General features: G+C 36.5%; 1 protein-coding gene across 1 annotated transcript in view; it reads left to right on the plus strand.

The window, feature by feature from the left end:
- The window catches only part of LOC125646540 (cysteine sulfinic acid decarboxylase-like), a 152536-nt gene that overhangs the window by 121208 nt on the left and 8830 nt on the right, over window positions 1–22498 (plus strand). The window contains exons 13-15 of the mRNA XM_048872888.2: window positions 12270–12387; window positions 12485–12539; window positions 16130–16219. Coding sequence (XP_048728845.1) covers window positions 12270–12387; window positions 12485–12539; window positions 16130–16219 — 263 coding nt within the window. The remainder of the gene's footprint in view (window positions 1–12269; window positions 12388–12484; window positions 12540–16129; window positions 16220–22498) is intronic.

Genomic DNA, 22498 nt, shown 5'->3' on the forward strand with positions numbered 1-22498 from the left:
TTACACTTAAATATCAGCGTCTCCTTGTTGACTATAAACTTCTATTTTCATGTTCTACACAAAAAACGAGTGGACAACAAAATAGTGGTACGGACCTGCCCACCGGAAGTGAATTTTTCGTCATATCTCCCATATAGTTAAAAGCAAAATGGTATTCATCATGTTCAAAAATGTCATTTTGTTTAAATGTTTCATAGATGAGAAATCCTCTTAATCAATCAATCACTTCCTGTGACGACCAGATGTGACGGATGAAAATGACAGACCAATATCAGAAGTCAACACACTTCTATCAAAATCTATATAGTTCATTATATTCGACTTGTCGAGACATGATCAAATATCACGCTGCGTACTTGAACTTGAACTATGACCCCTTACGGACTTATTGGAACCTTACTCGAAAATAAAATTCATACTCTTCGAAACTACTTTTTTTTCTGGTGCAAAAGGTTTTAAAAGACGTATAATGTAGTTTTTTTTTTATATATGACTTCTCCAAAAATTATCAGATAAATGTGCAATGTACATGCATCACCTTTTGTACTTGAACTTTGACCGTTTATTAAATTAAAATTTGCTTAAAATGAACCCTTGTTATTGGTACTACCCCATCCTGCAAAGGGTAGAGCCACGAAAGTTCTATTTTTTTTGTTCAATGAGCTGCATATCCCCTGAAAGTTGGATAATTTGTCCAGACGTTGTAATACTTAGGTAAAAAAACAGGACTAAGTCAGATGTGATAAATGACCTTGGACCTTATGAGACAGTTCAATGGTATGTTTTATGCTCGCTCTACTGCATCAGGTACCTTTGAGATAGGTCGTTCTTAAATATTGACAATGTGTATACTTTCAGAACATCGCATGATGAATTTGAACATCAACTCTTCTCGAAATTACATTCCCTAGCGTTTTAATTAAAGCTGACATGAATTTTAATAAAAGATATAAAGAAAAGCTGACATGAATTCTTAAATACGTGCTAAGGTTTCATTTTATTCTCCGTGTTTCTTTCAGAGAGTTTTGTTTTACTTTACCCGATATCTCAAATAGACTTAACCTGTGCTCGGGGAATGTGAGATAAAATGAATGAAAATATGTTTTAAACAGCCTGTACTGCTTAGAATTAGAAAAAAACCATATTGTACTTTAGTTAACAAATATTCTGCAAGGTTTAGATAATTTAGATGAAAATGCGAAGTAAAACTTTTCTTTCATACTTGTATGTACATGCGAGTATTTGCAGCATTCATATCAGTAACACGTTATAAACGTGGGAAAATCCGCAGTCACTGAGGAAATAAAATAAACAACCATCATAAAATCGATATCATTCATATTCACATCTTCCACAATAACGGTGCATTTTTCCATTCAATGCACATGTCATACTCGCCAAGAAATCATATCAAATGTGGACAGCTATTTACCCGGGATATGAGATGTTCACTTGCCCAAAATGTTATTCTCTTTATTCTGCATGATAAACCCACGAAACAAAATGATTACCCACAGTATACACGTTGCCATTCCATTATAATGTTACAGACTCTAGACAGGTACACTTCGCCCTGGCCAATCAGAGATTATTCGATCAGGCGACATCTTACTCACCTATTGTATCAGTGAAAAATTCTCGAGTGGGACGTAAACAATATAAGATTAATCAATCAATCATATTCCTGTAATGAATGGTATACTGGTCAGGGTTTTTCAAGTTTACAGAAATCAGGAAGCCGATAATGTATTTACATTTCATTTGTTTGAATATATTATTATATTGCACACATAATTAAAATCAATACATGATAGTACAAACGATTAAAACATTTTTGCTGTGTATGGAATTCTTTAATGCAAGGTGAAAATAACGAACAGTGATCAATCTCATAACTCCTAAAAGCAATACAAAATAGATAGTTGGGCAAACACGGACCCCTGGACACACCAGAGGTGGGATCGGGTGCCTAGGAGGAGTATGCATCCCCTGTTGACCGGTCACACCCGCCGTGAGCCCCATATCCTGATCAGGTAAACGGAGTTATCCGCAGTCAAAATCAGTGTGCCAAGAACAGCTTAACAATCGGTATGAAACACGTCAGACAGCATTTGACCCAATGCGAGGTTGTATTGACGAACTAGATCGTTATAACCACCATAGAATTTGCGAAATGCTGACTTCAGTCGAGACTGTGGAAATCCCTGTACCATCAACTTGTTTGTCAGTAGCTTACCTCGATTTAAAAACTGACTATACGCAGAACAAGCTCTTGCATATCGAATCAGTTGAGATATATAAACACGATATGCAGGTGATAATGGAATATTGCTACATAAATATGGGAAGTTGACGATGGAGAAGCTGAAATCATCCCGTTTGCCATACAGTTGAGTTGTCAGTTTGCTGTTAATGTCTACTTTCAATAAAATATCTAAGTATGAAGCAGAAGTGGAATACATACCTATCAGTTATCTTCCGAACTGTCTCTATCTATCAAAGTTACGCAGTATTTCTAGTCCATTTCTATCGATGGATCCTATGCAATGTATGCATGTATGACTCTTTCCCAATACCCAAAGACGGAATCGCAGTCATGGACATCGTTCATATAAAAGACCAAGTATAAATGATGTTACGTTTGATTCACTTTTGCCTTACGTCAACAGACAATTAGGTCCACATCATATTCTTACAAAACTTTACTCTGTTCCAGTGGTTTTTTTTACACACGTTATTTAAAGAAGCTATGGCTAGTCTATACTTGGATTTTTCAACACCTGAATATAGACTGAGCTCTGTTATTAAGGATGTTGCCTATCACAGGCTCTTTAAACCAGCACGGGTCATCGATATATCATCCTACCAAATCATGCCGTCAGTTCCTTAAGCTTAAATTTACAAACAAAGGAATATATGCCGTCAACAGAATCAACATTCTTCGTCATAAAAGGGTTCAGTCTACATCCTGTATTTCCTACAGCTATACTTCTACTATTGCATCCAAACTTTTTAATCATAAACAAACTTTGCAGCGCCTAGATATAGACCATCTTATACGTAATCCACCAACGTGTTCTTGTTCTTCATCTTGTCCAGCTGGACAGCTGGTGATGTTGATATAGTTGAAAATGAGGACCTCAAATAACTTATTCTAAAGGTCCTAAATACAGAGAACATCGGTCTTTTAATTGACGACAGAACTTCATTTCTATTATGAATTCTGTCGAAGATCATGCCAGACGATGGGCTAAATATGAAAAAGAAGAACTTGATACATTGTCAAAATGGGTTAAAAGCGTAAGAGTAATATTAAAATCCCGCATTAAATATATGAAAACAAACGTACGTACCATCTAGCCTTCTGTGTTTAGTAAACCAGAAGTGATAAAAGAATTAGATAGGTTACATGAGGAATGTTTTGGTTCCAGCTGACAATGCTACATGTAGTAACAACATTGTCTTTGTTTGTAAGGCTCGTTATTACAACTGTATTTTAAACAAACTTGGCATTAATTCCACTTTTGGTAATCGTACTTATACTCCAACTGCCCTTTCAAAAGATGAAATTCTTCAAAACCATGCTTCAGTTTTAGACACATCTAGTATCCCAGTCAAATGGTCGAATAGATATGAGTTACTGTGCCTGAACTGCATTTTTAAACTACGTAAAAAACCTTACAAACAAAGATACATTGCTGGATCCAGTAAGTGTTCTACCAAGCCCCTATAGTTGCTCCTCACGAAAATATTAACAGCTGTGAAGGAGAAACATCAAACTTACTGGGCGACTACATATGCCAGAAGTTGTGTTAATCAAATGTGGATTATAAAAAAATTCTAAAGAACTTTTAGTAAACTTTAAGTCGCAGAATTTTCCCCAAATCAATAACATTAAAACCTATGACTTTTCAACACTATACACGACCATTCCTCACAGTAAATTAAATACTAGACTTTTTGACATCATAGACAGTTGCTTCTTCAACAAAAATGGGAAAAGGGAAAGATTCATATCTAGTGATTCAAAAACTGGCTTTGTTATACACCACTCTGATTTCACGCACAAGTACTCTGAAGTTGAAATATAAAATATAAAATATGCTAAAGTTCCTCATTGACAATATCTTCGTGGTCTTTGGTGATCAGGTCTACCAACAGTCTGTTGGAATTCCCATGGGCACGGATTGTGCTCCTTTGTTAGTTGACCTGTTTCTATATTCGTATGAAGCAGAATTTATTCAAAATCTTCTACGTGGCCTTCAATTCGACATTTCGATATATCGATGACGTTTTGTCTATTAAGAATAATAACTTTCATTCTTATGTCGATTTGATATTTCCCTGTGAGCTGGAAATAAAGGACACCACAGAGTCGTACACTTCTGCTTCATACTTAGATATTTTATTGAAAGTAGACATTAACGGCAAATTGACAACTCAACTGTATGGCAAACTCCAGCTTTGATTTCAGATTTCAGCTTCTCCATCGTCAACTTCCCACATTTATGTAGCAATATTCCATTATCACCTGCATATGGTATTTGTATATCTCAACTGATTCGATATGCAAGAGCTTGTTCTGCGTATAGTCAGTTTTTAAATCGAGGTAAGCTACTGACAAACAAGTTGATGGTACATGGGTTTCAACAGTCTCGATTGAAGTCAGCATTTCGCAAATTCTATGGTGGTTATAACGATCTAGTTCGTCAATACAACCTATCACTGGGTCAAATGCTGTCTGACGTGTTTCATACCGATTGTTAAGCCGTTCTTGGCACTCTGATTTTGGTTGCGGATAACTCCGTTTACCTGATCAGGATATAGGGTTCACGGCGGGTGTGACCGGTCGACAGGGGATGATTACTTCTCCTAGGCACCTGATCCCACCTCTGGTGTGTCCAGGGGTCCATGTTTGCCCAACTATCTATTTTGTATTGCTTGTAGGAGTTATGCAATTGATCACTGTTCATTATCTTCGCCTTCCATGCAAACATACATATATTATAGGAAAATAATTGGAAATATACAAAAGTCATCTAGATGGAAATATTACATTCGTAATCAAAACTATGCAGTCGATTACACGTAAACATACATGTCTGATATATAGACCTTGCTACCATTATGCGAGCGCAGCTAGATAAAATACAATACAAAAATATCAGTATAACTCACGGATGACCCCCGAACAGCGTCTAATCAATGAATATGACGAATGACTTACACAATGATCGTCAAGTGTTGATTGTTTCATTGTATCCTGTTTAACGTCTCCCTCTCAGGAATTTTTCACTCATATCGAGACGTAACCAAGACCGGTGATGGGTTTCAAATTTAGGCCTATTCTCTGGGCTTATGGTCATTGAGTAGTGAGGGTTATCTAGCGTGCCACACCTACTGTGACACGGGACATCCGTTTTTGAGGTCATCTCTGAGGACCCGTGACATTCACTCCTGATACCGAGCGTTTGGCGATAAACTGTCACTACCTGTTTTAACGACTTGGGTATGTCGCGGCAGGAATTCGAACCCCGACCTTCTACATGCATTAAGTGTTGAAATACGAGTTGAAATAAATGTTTCTTTTATATGACCTTAACCTTTACAAATTTACCTTGAGTGACTTTTGTCTGAAAGTAATTTGCCTGTTGCTAATTTGGATGATACATGATGCATACCTATTAAAACTGTTAACATAAGGAACTTTTTCCTTATACAAGGAATATGTTCCGAGTGATCTTGAGTTTTCCAAAATAAGGTTGGTCCATTAGTTCCCTGTCCCAAGGAATATTTGTGATCAATTATAATCAATTTTGGATGAAAGAATTAGGAGATAGGAACTTTTACATCAAACTGTTGAAATAAGGAACTTTTATATGTTCTGAGTGACATTTCCAAAATGACATTCAGAGACCTTGATTCAAAATTCTTTGCCTTAAGAAATATTTGTGATCAATTCTATCAATTTCTGATGAGCCGAACTCGGCCGAAAGACGGAAGGACAGAGACGACAGCGACTAGATGCTACCCTGAAATTTTTTGAAAAGCATAAAAATAAAGATTTGTATAGCGCCAAATTTAACAAATTACCATTAGACGCTTAACAGCATGAAATAGCAGTCGTAAATTTAAAAAGCAAAACATGACATAGGGTAAAATGGACTGGAAAATATTACTGCAATGCCATTGAAGCAGATAAATTGATAAATACATATAAAAATGCAAAAATGAATAGAAAGACTAACTGGGTTATTTTAAACACAGATTGATTTTTTAAATGTAAGATAGATTCAAAACTTAAAAAGACAATCATAAAGATGAGTTTTAAGATTTGCTTTAAAATTGATGGGAGCGTTTGATCTCCAAATATAGATTGGAAGTGAGCACAGAGCACAGGATCCTTCTTATTGTCGTTCACCATACGTCTTCGTCCGAATCTTTGGAAGAGTTGATAATAACATGGACGTTTCTGAACAAAGAGAACGGTTTGGTACATAACACTCAACGAGATCCACGATATGCATACTTTGGCGATAAACTATCAAAAAAATTAAAAATATATAAAAGTAATTTCATTTGAAACCAATGAAGTTTCTTCAGAATCGGTGCAACATGGTCACTTCTCCGTCCTCGTTATGGGTCACACTGCGGCGTTTTGCACACGTTGAAGTTCTACGATGCATACAAGACTTGTTAAATCCATAGAAAAGGGCATCAGTATAGTCAACACACTATGCCACTAAAGACTTTACAAGAATTTTGCAAGCGTCGACAGTGATGAACTGTTCGATATGGCCAAGCCAACAAATTTGGTGAAAATATTATTGAGCAATTGTGTTGCGTTGCCTCTCCATGCTGAATGTTCCGTCGAAATATGCCTCCGAGGTTTTCACTTGTACTATATCTGCATCGTAAATGATGTTACATCCCAAGGCAAGGCTGACATTTGCGAGATTGTTGGCTCGATGTTTGGGACCCAATATCACGGTATCTTAATGCTAGAGCGTTTGTTTTGTAACCGGGAGGTCGTGAGTTCGAGCCCCGTTCGTGCTATGGCCGTGCTTAAGGCGTAAACATGTGCAGTGATTGCTCCTTCGTCAAACGCTCGGAATTTAGAAACGAAAATAACAGACCTTTCGGATATGACCTTAAGAACGCAGGACTCGTGTCGCGCAGGCGTTGGAACGTTAAAGATCCCACACTGCTACGGTCATAAGCGAAAGCATAGTCTTAAAGTTTTGATACTGTCTTGGTGTAGATTCAGTAAGTTAATGTTCATGCAATCATTGATATCATCAACTCAAGACAAGTTCTAAGATCAATAATTAATTTGTAATCTAGAATCTATGCAATTACAAATTACTAATTCACAGTTACGATCATTTATTTCAAGTTGAAAATTATCTATTTAGATTGATGTTTGGTATTTCTTTCTACACAAGGAAATGCAACCGACCAGACTGGGATTCTAACCCCTTGAATTTTATTGTTCTCTTCATCAGGTACTACGTGTGGTCGGATATTTGAATAGGCATGGTTGTACCAACCGTTATGTTTTTTTTCTAGACTTAAAAATAACGTACGAAACTCTCCTCTTTGCAGATACAATGTATTTTCAAATATCAAGTCCCGTGATAATGTAACGGACAAGGAGAAAATGCAATTGACAATAGTAATGTTCGAAACACCTGGGTCTTTATGCAAGCGCTTTATCTATAGCTAGTACACCATAACCGTCCGTCAAACCATTTTGACCTTTTCACGGTTTTTTTTTTTTTGATCGGATGAACAAACACAAAAATTACTATTGTCAGCGGATGCAATACGCACTCTTCATGAAAGTTAGACTGAAAATTTGAAACAGATCAACCTCAAGGGAATATATGACTTTCAAAACAAACTTAAGACCATACCAACAGACAAAAAAATGAGCAAGTTTCCATTGATTCCTTTGTCGTAAATATATTTGACTAAAAACTGCCACAGTACATGCTCAGATCCAGATAAAGGAAAACAACGTTGTTAAAATGAGTATTTGAGCATTAGGACCAATGATCATGAAAAAGGTACAAAAAGGGGTAGGGGGTGAATTCTCTACACGACACATACAACAATTCAATCTGATCTTTCAACTACAAGTATAACTTGGAGACAAAATATGCTATTTAACACGGTCAAAGATTAATTTACATTAAATTCTACTAATTTTTCATGCATACACAGTAATTCGATTTATTTTGCTGATTCCTTGAAAATTATTACGTTTGATTTCCTGTTGAAAAGTGTGTAAGGTAACTTTAATTAGATCATGTAACATCTTCCCCTTTAGAAAAATCAGTTCATTCTGTAACATGCATACTATTGTATAAATGAGCATCATAATAATCAGTATTCTGTAACTTCTAACATAGCATGCACAATTAACATATACACAGAAATTGACTAGATAATTTGTGATTTGAATAGATTGAATTACTCTTGGTTTCATTACTCTTTCAGATCTTGTAATATACGGATTTGGTTGTTCTGTAATCTTGTGGTGGAATATTTTTAAGACTTTCACTGGGTTGCATGCCATTTGTATCAGATTTTAAGTCTGGCATAATATCAGGCATTTGCTAACTATTCTCAGGTTCCAAAACACTCTATTGGAGAAATGCAAGATCCTCTGGCTGAGGAATTTCATTGGTTTTTAATTTGTTGCGCTTTTCTATTTGTGCGTAGTTAATTTCAGATGGGGTAAGTGACTTTGAGGCAAAAGAAACGGGTTTGGCTTCATGTAGGAGAGTAACCACCTTTAGATACATCAACATGCGATATGGAATGTTTGCAGGGATCAAAATAAACCAATACCGGTGTACTGCCTTCCATGTCACTTTTATTAAAAACACAACACGGATTACAGTGAGATAACCAGTTGCAGTTTATTTGCCAGAAACAGTTCACATATAGGCGCGGATCCTAAATAGCGTGTGTGTCCCTGTTTTAGTGGGTATACGTATGTGTGTATCCGTATGTGTGTGCGTATATGGTAAAAAGCTACAATAAACAAATCAAGTCTATAAATGAAATGAAATACAAAGTCATAATGAAAAAGTAAATTAAGTTAGGTTACATTGCTACTATAAAATTAGATGCAAGTAATTCACTACCTTAAGGTACACATGAACTTTACACTGGTATTTAAATTGCAGCTCTAAAAAATAAAGATATTAGAACTTGTAAAACTTACTTCGTGATCGGCCACTGTTTTCCTAAATTTTAACGTTTGTATAGTTGATCGAGAGTCTTTCACAGGAATGAATTGTGTACGTGTAAAGCACACATAAATAGCCAAACTTACACAGGAACCCGCATTGGTTCATAATTAAGATAAATATCAAAATGCAGACCCTACCCAAGTTAAATAAACATAACGCAGCAAATTTGACTTTAACATAAACAGCAGATGCGAGCTAATGGTCAGTGCACTAAAATCAAGCGTGAGAATATGATTATAAAAACAATACAAACAATGAACAATTGATTCAGCTATTCCAAACCTGATACATTTGTCAGTGCATAAAAAACCCGAATGAAATGCAATTATAAAAATTATAAGATGAATGCACGACAATACAACCGGCCCTGGTGATCTTGTAATAATATCTTTAACCAGTGCAAACAATTCTTCTTGGTCCGAGTCCCAAATGAATTAAGACCTTTTGGACAATGGTTTTCTCATTGGACTAGTGATTTCAGCCAAGTTTGGCGAGAATTTTAACAAGTAATTTACCATCATGCTCAGAATTGGCACGAATTTTTCCATATACTAGAATGCGGTCAACGATTGTAACAACACCTTTGAGGTCTGTATAAGAGTACTCAATCTTGTGCTGAAACTCGTCTTGTGTGGATTATAGGCCAATGGGTAGTCTCAGAAAGCGGGTATCCATATGGAGTGTTGAATGTAGTGAGGTAGCTAGAATAGCCGTCCAATAGCCTGAGCGTGGGTCAAGTCTTGTAAAGTAATATGCACCCGAGAGTTCAGACAAAATGTCATTAAGGGTTTTAAGTGGGTAATGACCTTATTTAAATCTCTGGGATCAAGACATATTCTCAAAGCTCCAGATGGTCACTTTAACCACTACCATGGAGTTTACCCATCGTGTGGGAGTATCAACCTTGGCGATGACCTTGGACTTTTCCATGCGTTCTAGCTCAGTATTTACCCTGTCGCCCAAAGTTTGTGGTACCCTACAAGGGGGGGGGGGTGACAGCAGGTATTGCATCAGAGTCTATGTGAATTGTATTTTCCCCTGGGAATAAGCCTAGCCCTTCAAAAGCATCCTTAAATATTGTTAGCACTGTTGTTTTGTCTACTACACTGTCTGATGTACCATCTGACACAGACGAGTTATCTATTACTGAGTTAATGAACTTAACTAGGTCCATTGTCATACATGAAGATAGTCCTAGGATGCCTGGGGCATGACTACCCTGGGTGCATATGTCTGGTCTCCAACATTAACAGCTACTTTACAGGAACATAGTGCTATCTGTAGGGACCCTGTAATACCCAGATAAATCAGACGACTGACTCTATCGATCAGCAATACCTAGTTGCTTATAAGTACATAGTGGTATGACATTGATTTGTGACTCTGCGTCAAGCTTACATTTGAGCAATCCATTCTTTAGACCTACTGTAATATGTGTAAATGCTTGATTTTGATCATACAAAACATTAGGTTTTCTAAATGCATGTACACAACTGATACAATCAACAAATAAATCAGCAAAATTGTCATCAGAGTTGTGTAAAGGATATTCTGTTCTCGCTATGTATGGTTCGTACATTTCATGGACTTTCTTGCCACTGCGGCATACTTTCGCAAAATGAATTTACTTGTTGTAGATCTTGCAGGTTTTTCCTTGTGCAGAACACTTTTTCTTATTGGTACAGTGCATTCTTGAATCCACAGTTTGGACCTAAGGGTTTACCGGATGCTGCGCTCGTACTTGCTGGCGTGCGATCTCTGTTCAGACTGACTTGCACTGTACGATCTTGATTTAGACTGGCTAGTGTTGTGTCCTCAAGTTTTGTATTTGTGGGAATTGCGATTTCCTCCCCGGGATACAACTGCATGTACTTCTTGTACTAGAGTTGCTCCTGTGAGTATTCATAGTTTTGCGCAATCTGAATGGCTTTGTCCAAGGTTATCTTGTTTTTTCTGTCCGTTGATTAGCTTTTCACGGAGTTTTCCCTAATTCGTTCCAAATACAACTCGGTCACGCATCATTTCGTCTGCATTATGGAATTGGCAGTCCTTAGCTAATAGACGTAGTCTGGTAACAATTTGTTTGATTGATTATTGACCCTGTATTCATTGTTAATATTGATTCTGCTGAATGCGGGGTTAAGCTTGGGCTGTACATATTGTTTGAAATACGTATAGTACATGTTCGTGTTCATCTCTTTCTATTCTTCGTTCAGTAAGGTCCATATGTTGTATACATCTCGACATTTGTTGTCAATCTAAATAAGTCAGTAACTAATCTCGATAGTTTCATCCTTCTCCTTCAAATAGCCATCGAAGATAAACTGCACGTGTTGCTGAAATTTGTTCCAGCTATCGACCAAATGTGTCTTAACTCCAGTCCATGCATGGCGTTGTGATGCCTGTAAGATCCATATATACAATACTTCTGACAACACGATATGTGTTTCTATTAAAGGATATCGGATGGCGTGTCGATTATAAAGAATAACAAACACAAGCAACCATGCTTCAAACATCTATTAATTAGAACGTAAATACAATGTATATGCGTCGCGCATTCTCAATACAAATACCAATAAACTCAATATACGCGGGGTATAACTCGAGAAATATGTTTTGACTAGATAATGTAACAAACGTGTTGCAGTGAACAAGGGAATGAACCACCAAGGGGTTTCCATTTTGTCATCAGGTATTGTTTAACATGAGATTGTTTGTCATGAAAAATGTTACACAAACATTGTCTTTTTGGTGATTTATGAAATTACATACTTAATAAAATAATGTGTAGGGAAATGCCTGTTTTGCCTTAATGGACGCTACGGCACTGGATGGATAGCGCTTGATTCAGAAATGATCTCCTAAGAGGTGGGACAGAGTCATCAAGTGCCAAAAACAGAAACAGAAATATTACATGCGCATCTGGTGCATCAAAATTGGTTTTACATATATACACTTTTATGATATCATCTATGAATATACAACGCCTATGTTTTATTTCAGGAGATAAAACTGTGCAGTGTGGACGTAAAGTGGACATACTCAAGTTGTGGTTAATGTGGAAATCCCGGGGTGATAATGGAATGGCAGAACAGATTGAGCTTTCCTTCACAAATGCCAAGTATAATATTTCTGAAAGTTATGTGTTATATGAGTAGTACACCGTTAATGTAGAGAATATACATTTTCATGTATAAGAATCTTGTTTTCTCTAAAAGGTATCTAACAGACCAACTGAAAAAAAGGGAAGGATTTCGTCTAGTTCTTCCTCAGGTTAGTAAACATTTTTTCACGGATCTAATCACACATTGTTCGGTATTTGCGGAAGATATACTTCCAACCTAGTCCAGCATCAGTAACCGGTGGTTGGAACGTTCGTTTTGTGACCTAGAGGACAGGTGTGAGTCTCCCTCATGCCACATCAAACCTCAAACGCAAACATAGGTAGTACGTATTCCTTCGCCAATCGCTCAGTATTTGGGAGTAAGAGCCGTGGGATAATGCTACTGGTACGACCCTGAACACCAGAACTAGGTATAAGTTTGTGGTACCTCAGCAACAGTTAGTGATGTCTCAATATGAGTGAAAAATTCTCGAAAGAACGTAAAAGAAAGTTTTAAAAAGCATCAGGTAGAGGCATAAACATTATACGGATGCCCTTGAAATACTTCTATATAGTATACCATATTCATGTTTGCCTGTTATCCTAATGCAATTATGCGGTAGTGAAATACAAATTAGTTATTTAGAATTTATAAACTTCAATGTGTTTCTTTGCAAAAGGAGAATATTGACATTAGCGAAATATTAGATGAGCAAATTTGCAAACGCCGATTTTTAGATCACCCCAGTCACCTACTGCAATCACTGAAAGAGTGGGTATTCACTGTTAAATTTTGTTGTGTTTAACATTGGATATGCGTTTTAACCTTTCCAAATTTACGCGGGAAACTGCCGGTTAGGCTGATCTTTAAGTTGAAGCTGTTACTCCCTGGTAGGAGACGTTGATCTCCCACTAAAACATTTTCATCCCTTTAAATGTAACTCCTTAAATTCTTGAATTAATCACCAGTTTTGTGTTATCATGGCCACATCCTTCAAAGTTATAGAAGCAACTGTTTTGTGAATATGTATATTGAGTCTCTTTTGAGGAATTATCATGCTATTTACAAATCCTAATTTTCATGAATGTAATGATGGGAAAGTTTATCATAGGGAGAAAAGACGAATCTCAATCTTTATAAGCTTTAATATCAAATCCCAGTGAGTAACATACGAGTTCAGTGAAAGATGAGTCGGAATCACTCGTCCGTGTATTTCTGTTTAGAAAAAACCCAACCACATCCAACGTATACATGTAGTTATAATTAATGATGTAAACAATCGGCTTAAATACAACTCATGAATTCAACCCACCCATTTGAGAACATTATCCTTCTTTAAAGTGTGATCTACTAAAACGTTCTCCATCATGACATTTAGGATGAATATCTTTGTCGTACAGTGTGTTTTGTTTCTCATGAAAGGTGAAGATAACGAACAGAGATCAATCTTATAACTCCTATAAGCAATACAAAATTGATAGTTGGCAAACACTGACCCCTGGGCCTTTTTTAAACAGATCCATTTCTTCTCGGTTTTCCGCACATGTGTCCAAGTTATAATGTCGCGGCTTTCCCAGCTTAGTTAGCCTTCCCGAGAAAAATCATATATGAAATAACAATAAAAAATGTACTTCATGATGTAAAGTTATATAGTTGTATCGCGATGAAAATGTCAGAAGGTTGCTGAATTATCTGATATTCCAGCATTTACTGAAACGTGTTTCTTATATGACAACTGGTGGATCATGCGGTATTGATTTGGCACTTTCTTTGTCATACCCATAGGGAATGTTTTTTATGTTAATGAAAGGGGGCTGACTGAAAGGGCCCTTAATTTTACCATCAACTAATTCTTTAGAAATTTTTGAGACACAATATGAGTATTTTCTAGAGCGGATTTTTTATTTGGACTGAATTGATAACCCCTCTCCCCCTCAAATTCTAACTAATACACTTCTTTAATCCGCTAATAAGTATTTAACCATGGTATCGTCATAACCTTCTAAGTAGTGAGGTAGCAGTTTTACTTTTATAGGGGTTGGAAATTTATCACTCTTTTTTATCGGATTAAGATACCCAAAGGGTAGTGGTATGATTGGGATGTACAATACCTACTGTATGCTTGGGTTGTTTGCCATCAATGTCGTTGTCATGATATTTCCCTTACTGTGATTTTGGGTAATCTTTGTAGCTTGTTGCGCAGACATGTGGGAACTTACAGTCTGTATTGCATATTTTATCGTCATTAAACCTGAAACAGTGTGGGCGAAAGGGCTGTTTTCAAAAAGACTCCATGCTACCTTACATGTCCAACATTTTAGCTCACCTGAGCCGAAGGATCAAATGAGCTTTTCTGGTCAAGATTTGTCCGTTGTCTGTCTGTCGTCGTCGTCGGCGTCGTCGTAAACTTTTCACATTTTCATCTTCTTCTCAAGAACCACTGGGCCAATTATAACCAAACTTGGACAAAAGCATCCTTGGATAAAGGGCTTTCAAGTTTATTCAAATGAAGTGACATAACTCAGAAGAACTGAGATTTACATGAAAGCTTCCTGACATAGTGCAGATTCAAGTTTTTTCAAATCATGGCCCCTGAGGGTAGTTTGGGGCCACAATAGGGGATCAAAGTTTTACATGGAACAAATAGAATAAAACCTTTAAAAACCATCCTTTACAAGAACCAATGGGCCAGAGATGTACATGAAAGCTTCCTGACATAGTGCAGATTCAAGTTTGTAAAAACCATGGCCTCCAGGGGTAGGTTTGTATTTTGTATCATTTTAAAAAATCATCTGAAATACCTGTACCATTTATTACGGAAAGTCGACAAGAGGGAATACTATGACAACCGTAGCGTCACAATTTCCGTAAAAAACATGCATGATACTTTCATAATGAGTTACAGATACTGTCAACTACAACATATGTAAAAATCAAACAAATTCACAGATTCATTAATTTTTAATGACCCATGTAATCACTACCTACTTTCGGAATAAGAATAGGCCAACGTTTTTCAAACTCCTTTTCATTACGGATACAGATATTGCCCTGAAATTTAGTCACAGGGTTCCTCTCAGAGGAATACAAGTTCAATTCGCATTTCAGCTGGATCGGTCTATCCTTCTGTCTGTGTATTAGTCCAAGGTCATGTTTTCGAGACTTTTTTCCGTAATAGATGCATGTAAAGTGGTGAACTTAGGTAATAATTTCTTCCTCAAGAAGCGTAAGAGTGAGTTGTATTTTAACGGGATTAGTGTATTATGGCCTACGTTCGGGCTAAAACTAGGTCAAACAGTTTTCCGAACTTGTTTTCGTTACAGATACAGATATTGCCCAGAAATTTATGTCACAAGTTTCCTCTCGGAGGAATACAAGTTGAGTTTGCATTTCAGCTGGATTAGTGCACTATAACCTACTTTAGGGGTAGACGTACATGTACGTTAAGAAGTTTTCCAGATTTTTTTCGACATGCATACAGATATTTATGTTATATTATATACAGCCCTGGAATTTATGTCACAACATCCCTCTCAGAGAAATACATAATCAGTTCACATTTCAGATGGATTGGTGCACCATAGCCTACTTTAAAGCTTTTCTATTCAGAATGTATGCAATGTCAATTCAGAGTACATATTATGTTTACAGGTTGAAATTCACTGTCTGACGGGTTCATGCTGTAACCGTTTTCTGTCCTCTTGTTCACAATTCATCTCCACGTTGATATAAAATTTCAAAATATGTGTATTTGTTTAGTTTCAGTGTCCTAATATTTGTTTCTGGTATATTCCTGAAAGACTTAGAGGAAAAGAAGAAAATCCAGAATGGTGGACTGAAATATCAAAGGTAAACACGTGTACAACGAAAGATATTGCAAGCATTTTCTAAAAAGTAGATAGTTTTCAGAAAATACTATACATACAATTTATTAAATTCAACAGCATACTATCATCATATTTGTTATAAAGTTCAAAGTGGTGTATTTGCATAATGCTGCCTAATGGTGTATGGATAAACTACAAAATATATGTCGGTCAATACTCCTATCGGTCAGTTTCTTGACCGACTTTTTAAGATACACCGATATATATGGATTTGCATATGAAAATATCCCAGTCTTTGTTGGATTTCTTTAAACAACAATCACGCACGTAGTTCTAAATGTTGCACATGTCTAATCTGGGTTATTTTAGTAGAATATTTAAAATAATATGTAGAAATTGTTTTAGGTAGAAATCAGTTCATTATTATTATTACTTTATTCATTTTTAAGTGCAAAATTACATATAGTTTGTATGCGCTGTACAATGTTTGTTCTAATGAACAATAATAATATACCAATAAAAGACCTACAGGAGCTATAAAGGAAATGACAAAACAATAGAAAGACTTTATGGTATTCAATGTATAATGACCATATTTCATGTCTAATAAATGGATGGTGGGATTTTTGTAATCATGGTATCATTTTGAAGGGCTCATCAAATAAAAATAATCCACCATAGGAATTTTAAAAATTTTGTTTACTGCTTGATTTATTTCACCTAGAATTTAACATTGAAGTATATGGGAAAAGCATGTTTTATTACAATATTTTAAAAACAAAGTATATTTTCATACTAATCTCTTGGTAGAAAGTTACATACACTTTCTTTTTATGAAAATATGAAATAAAATTAATCATTGACCACACACATTTTTAGAAAATTAGATTTTTGTTATTTTTACAAAGGGCAGACAACTCCTCCAAAAAGTCTTAAGTGCAAAAAGGTCAGCTTCTAATCATTTACCAGTCATGTGAATTTCATCTGCTTCACTTTCATCATTATTTAACAATAAACTTTTATGTTGATCTAAATCCTTCAAAATTGTTCATTATCCTTATTATCATGATTATACATGGAATACCTTAAATAAAACATGGTAGTAAGATGACAAGGTGGTTGACTTTGACCAGACAGGATACAACTGGCACACATGTAATTGCATTCGTATACTGGATCAAAATTCAGTTTGCAAGAGAATGCACATGGAATACTTGATATTGCACTGAATTTTACATTTACAGGCAATATTCACACTTGAACAAGAGTGTTTTAGGTTCTTGCAGAATGCTTTATCTGCTTCAAGCTCTCGAAGTTCCAATTTCAGTTTAATCCACAATTGTGCACCTAGTGCTTTTATGGCTCCTGCACAGAATTTGTTTGATGATTTCTTCACTACCAGTTTCCATTGGTCAGATGATGATTTTAAGGTCCCATATGGCTGGTAAACAGGACATAGCTCTCTCATGTAGGCTGGTGCTGAGAGAGAGTGTAGTGACTTATGTATGGTTGTCAGCACTTTAAACACACGTTGCTTTACAGGCAGCCAGTGTTGTCGTCAAAGTACCGGCGAAATGTTGTCTGTAGCATGTTCTTGTGAGACAACGTACAGCGTTGTTCTAAGCCACTTGTAGTCGGTACATGGAGCGATCGGTCATGCCAAGCAGGAGGGCATTGTGATAGTCAAAGTGGGATATGACTGTTGCATTGATGACCTTTGCACACGCTTCCTGGGTGAGATGGTATTTCACCTTGGAGATTCTCCTCATGTTGAAGTACATCTTCCTTACCACGGAGTTGACTTGTATTGCCATTGATAAGGTGGCGTCCAGGGCAGCTCCGATTTTTTTATCAGTAGACTTATGTGTCAATATTGCCTCACCAATCTTCAGACATATATTCTTCACACGGCACTGGTTGTGGGCACTGGCAACCACCATTATCTCGAGCTCAGTTTTTCCATTATCAAGAATGAGTTTGTTCACAGTCATCCAGGTTCGTACACTCGCTATGTATCCCTCCATAATGTTGACTTGATAAGTACACATGGCAATGTTTTTACACTCAAACTGCTGTAAAGTTGAGTGTCACCTGAGGGTTTTATGGTATACTGGTTGGTAACTCTCCTGAGTGGGAGAAGGTATACCAGAAAGAGAAAGGGACCGAGAACAGACCCTTGGGGGCACTCCGGTGGACAGTGGTACATCTGAGGACACACTGGTGTTGATCTTAACCGCTTGGATGCGGCCACTTAGGTAAGACTGTACCCAACAGAATGCTGTGTCCGTCAATCCAACTTCCTCACGTAGTCTTTCCAGCAAAAGGGTATCATCGATGGTAAGCTGCTGTGCAACAACACGCTCGATGACCTTGCTGATGAAAGGGATATTTTAGACTGGTCTATAGTTAGTAAAAGTTCTCATATGAAATCCACGTTTTTTCAGATGTGAAGTAACAAGTGCGCGTTTCAGGTCATTTGGAAAGACACTGCTTGAAAGTGGTGTATTCAACAGCTCAGTAATGGTCGGTAGTACCACAGAGAGAACAGTGTTGTTCTTCAAGAGCGCAGTGGGGATGACATCCAGTGAGTAGGTCTTATTAGCACAGCTCCTGATGACCTTCTCCACTTCTTTCTGCGTCTAGATCTTGAAGTAACCAAAATGAGGCACTGGTCTGTCCAGGTCTGGAGAAGATGTATTGTCATGGAGATCCGAGGCATCGATACCCTGTCTGATCTTTTGAACTTCGATGTAGAAGAACTGCACAAAATCGTCGGCAAGGGTCTGATCACTGGTAGCCGGTGGTAAGGGAGTCTCTGCATTATAATTCACCAGAATGCTAATAACTCTGAAAGTCTCTTTACTGTCCGCTGTGGTGAGCTTTTCCTGATAATAGCTGGACTTGGAGGAGTTGATCATATGCACCACAGCTCGAGTCTGCTCCGTAAAGCATCTGTCTATGCAACTTGAGCTCATGGCTTTACGCTCCAACCGTCGTCTCCGTTGTCTGGCTTCATGGATTGAGTCATTGTACCACGGTTTGAGGGAGCCGCCTTTGATGGTGATGGTTCGAAGGGGTACTATGTTGTCCAGAACCTCTTTTGCTTTGGAATCGAAATCTGACAGCAGATCGTTTATATATATATATATATATATATATATATATATATATATATATATATATATATATCGAAGTTAACGAATTTGAAACCAATACTGTGTAATGTTTTATGTTGCATGATTTATTTGACAGGTAAATTAACACACCTTTTAAAAGCGGTACAAGTTTTAGTTCGGAGTTAAGGTTTTTTTTATACGTTTGCATTTGTATGTATACTGTATATCTATTACTTTATTTCATACTGCAACACTTACAATTTACGAATTTCGGTCGTTTATCATAGCGATAATCAGTTATCACGTTCGGTTCAGTATTTCTGACACCCGGATTTATTGTGTTATGCTTTGTAAATGATAAACCGATCACTGTAATAATGACGAAGACGGAAATAGGAAATATCGCTGCCTTGGATTCTACGTCTTTTCGACTTCTGTTTTAGCCTGGAACTTTCTTTCGGTTGTATGAACTTTAAGATTCCTTTTTATACCACTGCCAGAGTTTGTTTTTCAAATTGTGACTGTGAATCATCGTAGTTAAATTTTTTTTAAAAGTTATTACTGATTTCTTCACTAAAATGTATCGTATTGAAAATATAGAATCGTGGCATAAGTATTGCAGTACGTATCGTATCGCGAAGGGGGCGTATCGTTTCAGCCCTAATGCAAGCGCTATCATTTTATATAATCCTCAGGCGTTACATTTTAAAATAGTTTTGAAATGACCTGACGTCATAAACGCGTCCTGACATTTCATGTACGTACATGTAACGACGTCATAAACGAATGAAGGGAAAATGTTTCTACGTTAGGCATATTATGATGTCATTGTTAGTGAGGGACCTACCAGAGAACAACGTTTAGGGGAATTAAGTAATTATTTACGAAAACAGAATTATCCAATCAAGCTTATAGAAGACGGAATCAAGAAAGCCAAAAAAAAAATCTCAATCGAGAAAATCTTATTGATAATCCAAAATCAATTCCACGACAAATTCACACATTTTACCGTTTGTTACAACACATAACGCAAGGAACTCTAATATTACACCAATAGTGTAGCAACTCAACGACCTACTGAAAACAGATGAAAAAATAAAGAAAGTAACAAGAAGAGACAGCCGATATATATGTAACTGTTATTTAAGTCTAGGTTTCTGGAAAAGTCCAGTAGTAAAGTGTTTACTGTTACCAAATTGACGATCTCCGATGTGGAACGACATGTTTATGGGAGAGAAATTTTTCGAGTTTAACAACAAGGAATTTACGGTTAATTCAGATATGACGTGTTCCACCAAAAATTTAATTCAGGTGATAACATGTACTGGATGTTGAAAACATTACTCGTATATCGGTGAAACGGATACTACTTTGCGAATTCCTATACGAGTTCATAAACAGCACATTTCAGTATCTGAAAATAGAAAAATTAAAGTTAGTGAACATTTAAATGTGTGTGACTAGGGACAATGTAGTGTATTTCCGTTTTATGAACTTTATACAAAAAATGCTATTTCCCAACGAGAAAAAAAAGACACTTTATCATGACTTGAAAACCTGTTCTCAAAAGCTTACTGTGGAATTGTTTGCTCTTATCATCTATAACGTTATACTATGCTTAACGTTAAAAAACCTTTCCTAAAATATGACTATGCGTGCAATTAAATATTTGGTAAGTGATATTTTATTGTACGCATAGTCATATTTTAGGATGTGTCCACGAGGTCGGGTGAGTATTGTTCATTTTATTATTAGACTTTTACCTTTTTCAGGGGGCCTCCGTGGCCGAGTGGTTAGAGCATCGCGCTCAAAATCACACGGCCTTTCACCTCTGTCGGCGCGGGTTCGAATCCCGCTCGCGCCGGTAAGTGAGAAAGTTTCCCGGTTTACTTTCGGAAGGTCGGTGGTCTCTTCCCAGGTACATTGTATCTGGGTTCTCTCTTCCACCAATTAAAACTGGGCGCCACCAGATAACTGAAAAATTGTTGAGTGTGGCGGAAAACATCAATCAATCAATCAACTTACCTTTTTCAAATGTTTTTCGCGGTATAACAACTTTGACGCTACTTTTCAATTGTATAATACTTACTGTGACGTAAAAGTACTTTTCTGTACGTTGTCTTGCCTTATGTTGCTATGACAGATACACACGACTGAGGAAGTCCGGTACAATGTAGCACGGTCGAAATATATCTAGAAAGTATTTAGAGTTTTAAATATAGATAGATAGTTAGATAGATAGATAGATAGATAGATAGATGGATAGATAGATATAGATATAGTCAGGAATTCTAAAAATTATTATTTCACAATTGTGTATTTTCCTTTTAGATTTGGTATAAGTATTTCCAAATTCATAATTGGAAATTAATTGTATATTTGATGTTTAATCTTTAGGGAAAGCATTTTACACTTGATCGCAATTCTTAACTTTGACACCTCTTTCCTGTTTCATGGTAGAAGTGGAAATTGGTTTCTGCAAGTTATCAAATTTATGGTTAGATCTTGAAATTGTGTTTCTTTGATTTCGTTATGCTCGTCTCTTACTCATTTTACCGTTGCAAATTAATGGCATTGAGATTTTCTCTGAATTTGCAACTTTCTTTCGTTTATTTCATTGTTCAATTCTATACCCAAGTAGGAGGATCTGTCAAAAGTGATATATGTGTGAGCTTGCAAGAAAAGTTCTAAACGTTATATTCAAGTTGTTAAAGCTGACATTAATTAATAAATACGTACACCTTTCTCATCTTATCCGCCATATTTCTCTCAGGTAGCTAATTTACTCTACCCGTGTATACCCAAAATGTGATTGTCACACCTGAGTGATTTTTTTAGGTCGACTCGACCAGTGCACATCTCCGATAGTAATATTATAGGGAATGCGAAACAAAATCACATTTTAAAACATTATGCTTTGCTCAAAATTACAAAATATTTATTGCATACCAATGCAATATTCCGAAAGTTTAGATAATTTAGAAAAAAAATGCAAAAAAAGCTTTTCTTGCATACTTGCAAGTGCATGCAAGTATTTGCAGTTTCGTATGAAATAAATGCGGAGAAATCGTTTGTCAATTAGATACTGATAGAATGTAATAAGCAAAGAGCATGAAATATATTATTTATATCATTTTTTGCAAAATACAGGTCCATGCCACATGCATAATATGTAATGAACATTG

This window comes from Ostrea edulis, chromosome 6 (genome assembly GCF_947568905.1).
Source record: "Ostrea edulis chromosome 6, xbOstEdul1.1, whole genome shotgun sequence".
In the NCBI taxonomy this organism is placed as follows: Eukaryota; Metazoa; Mollusca; class Bivalvia; order Ostreida; family Ostreidae; genus Ostrea; species Ostrea edulis.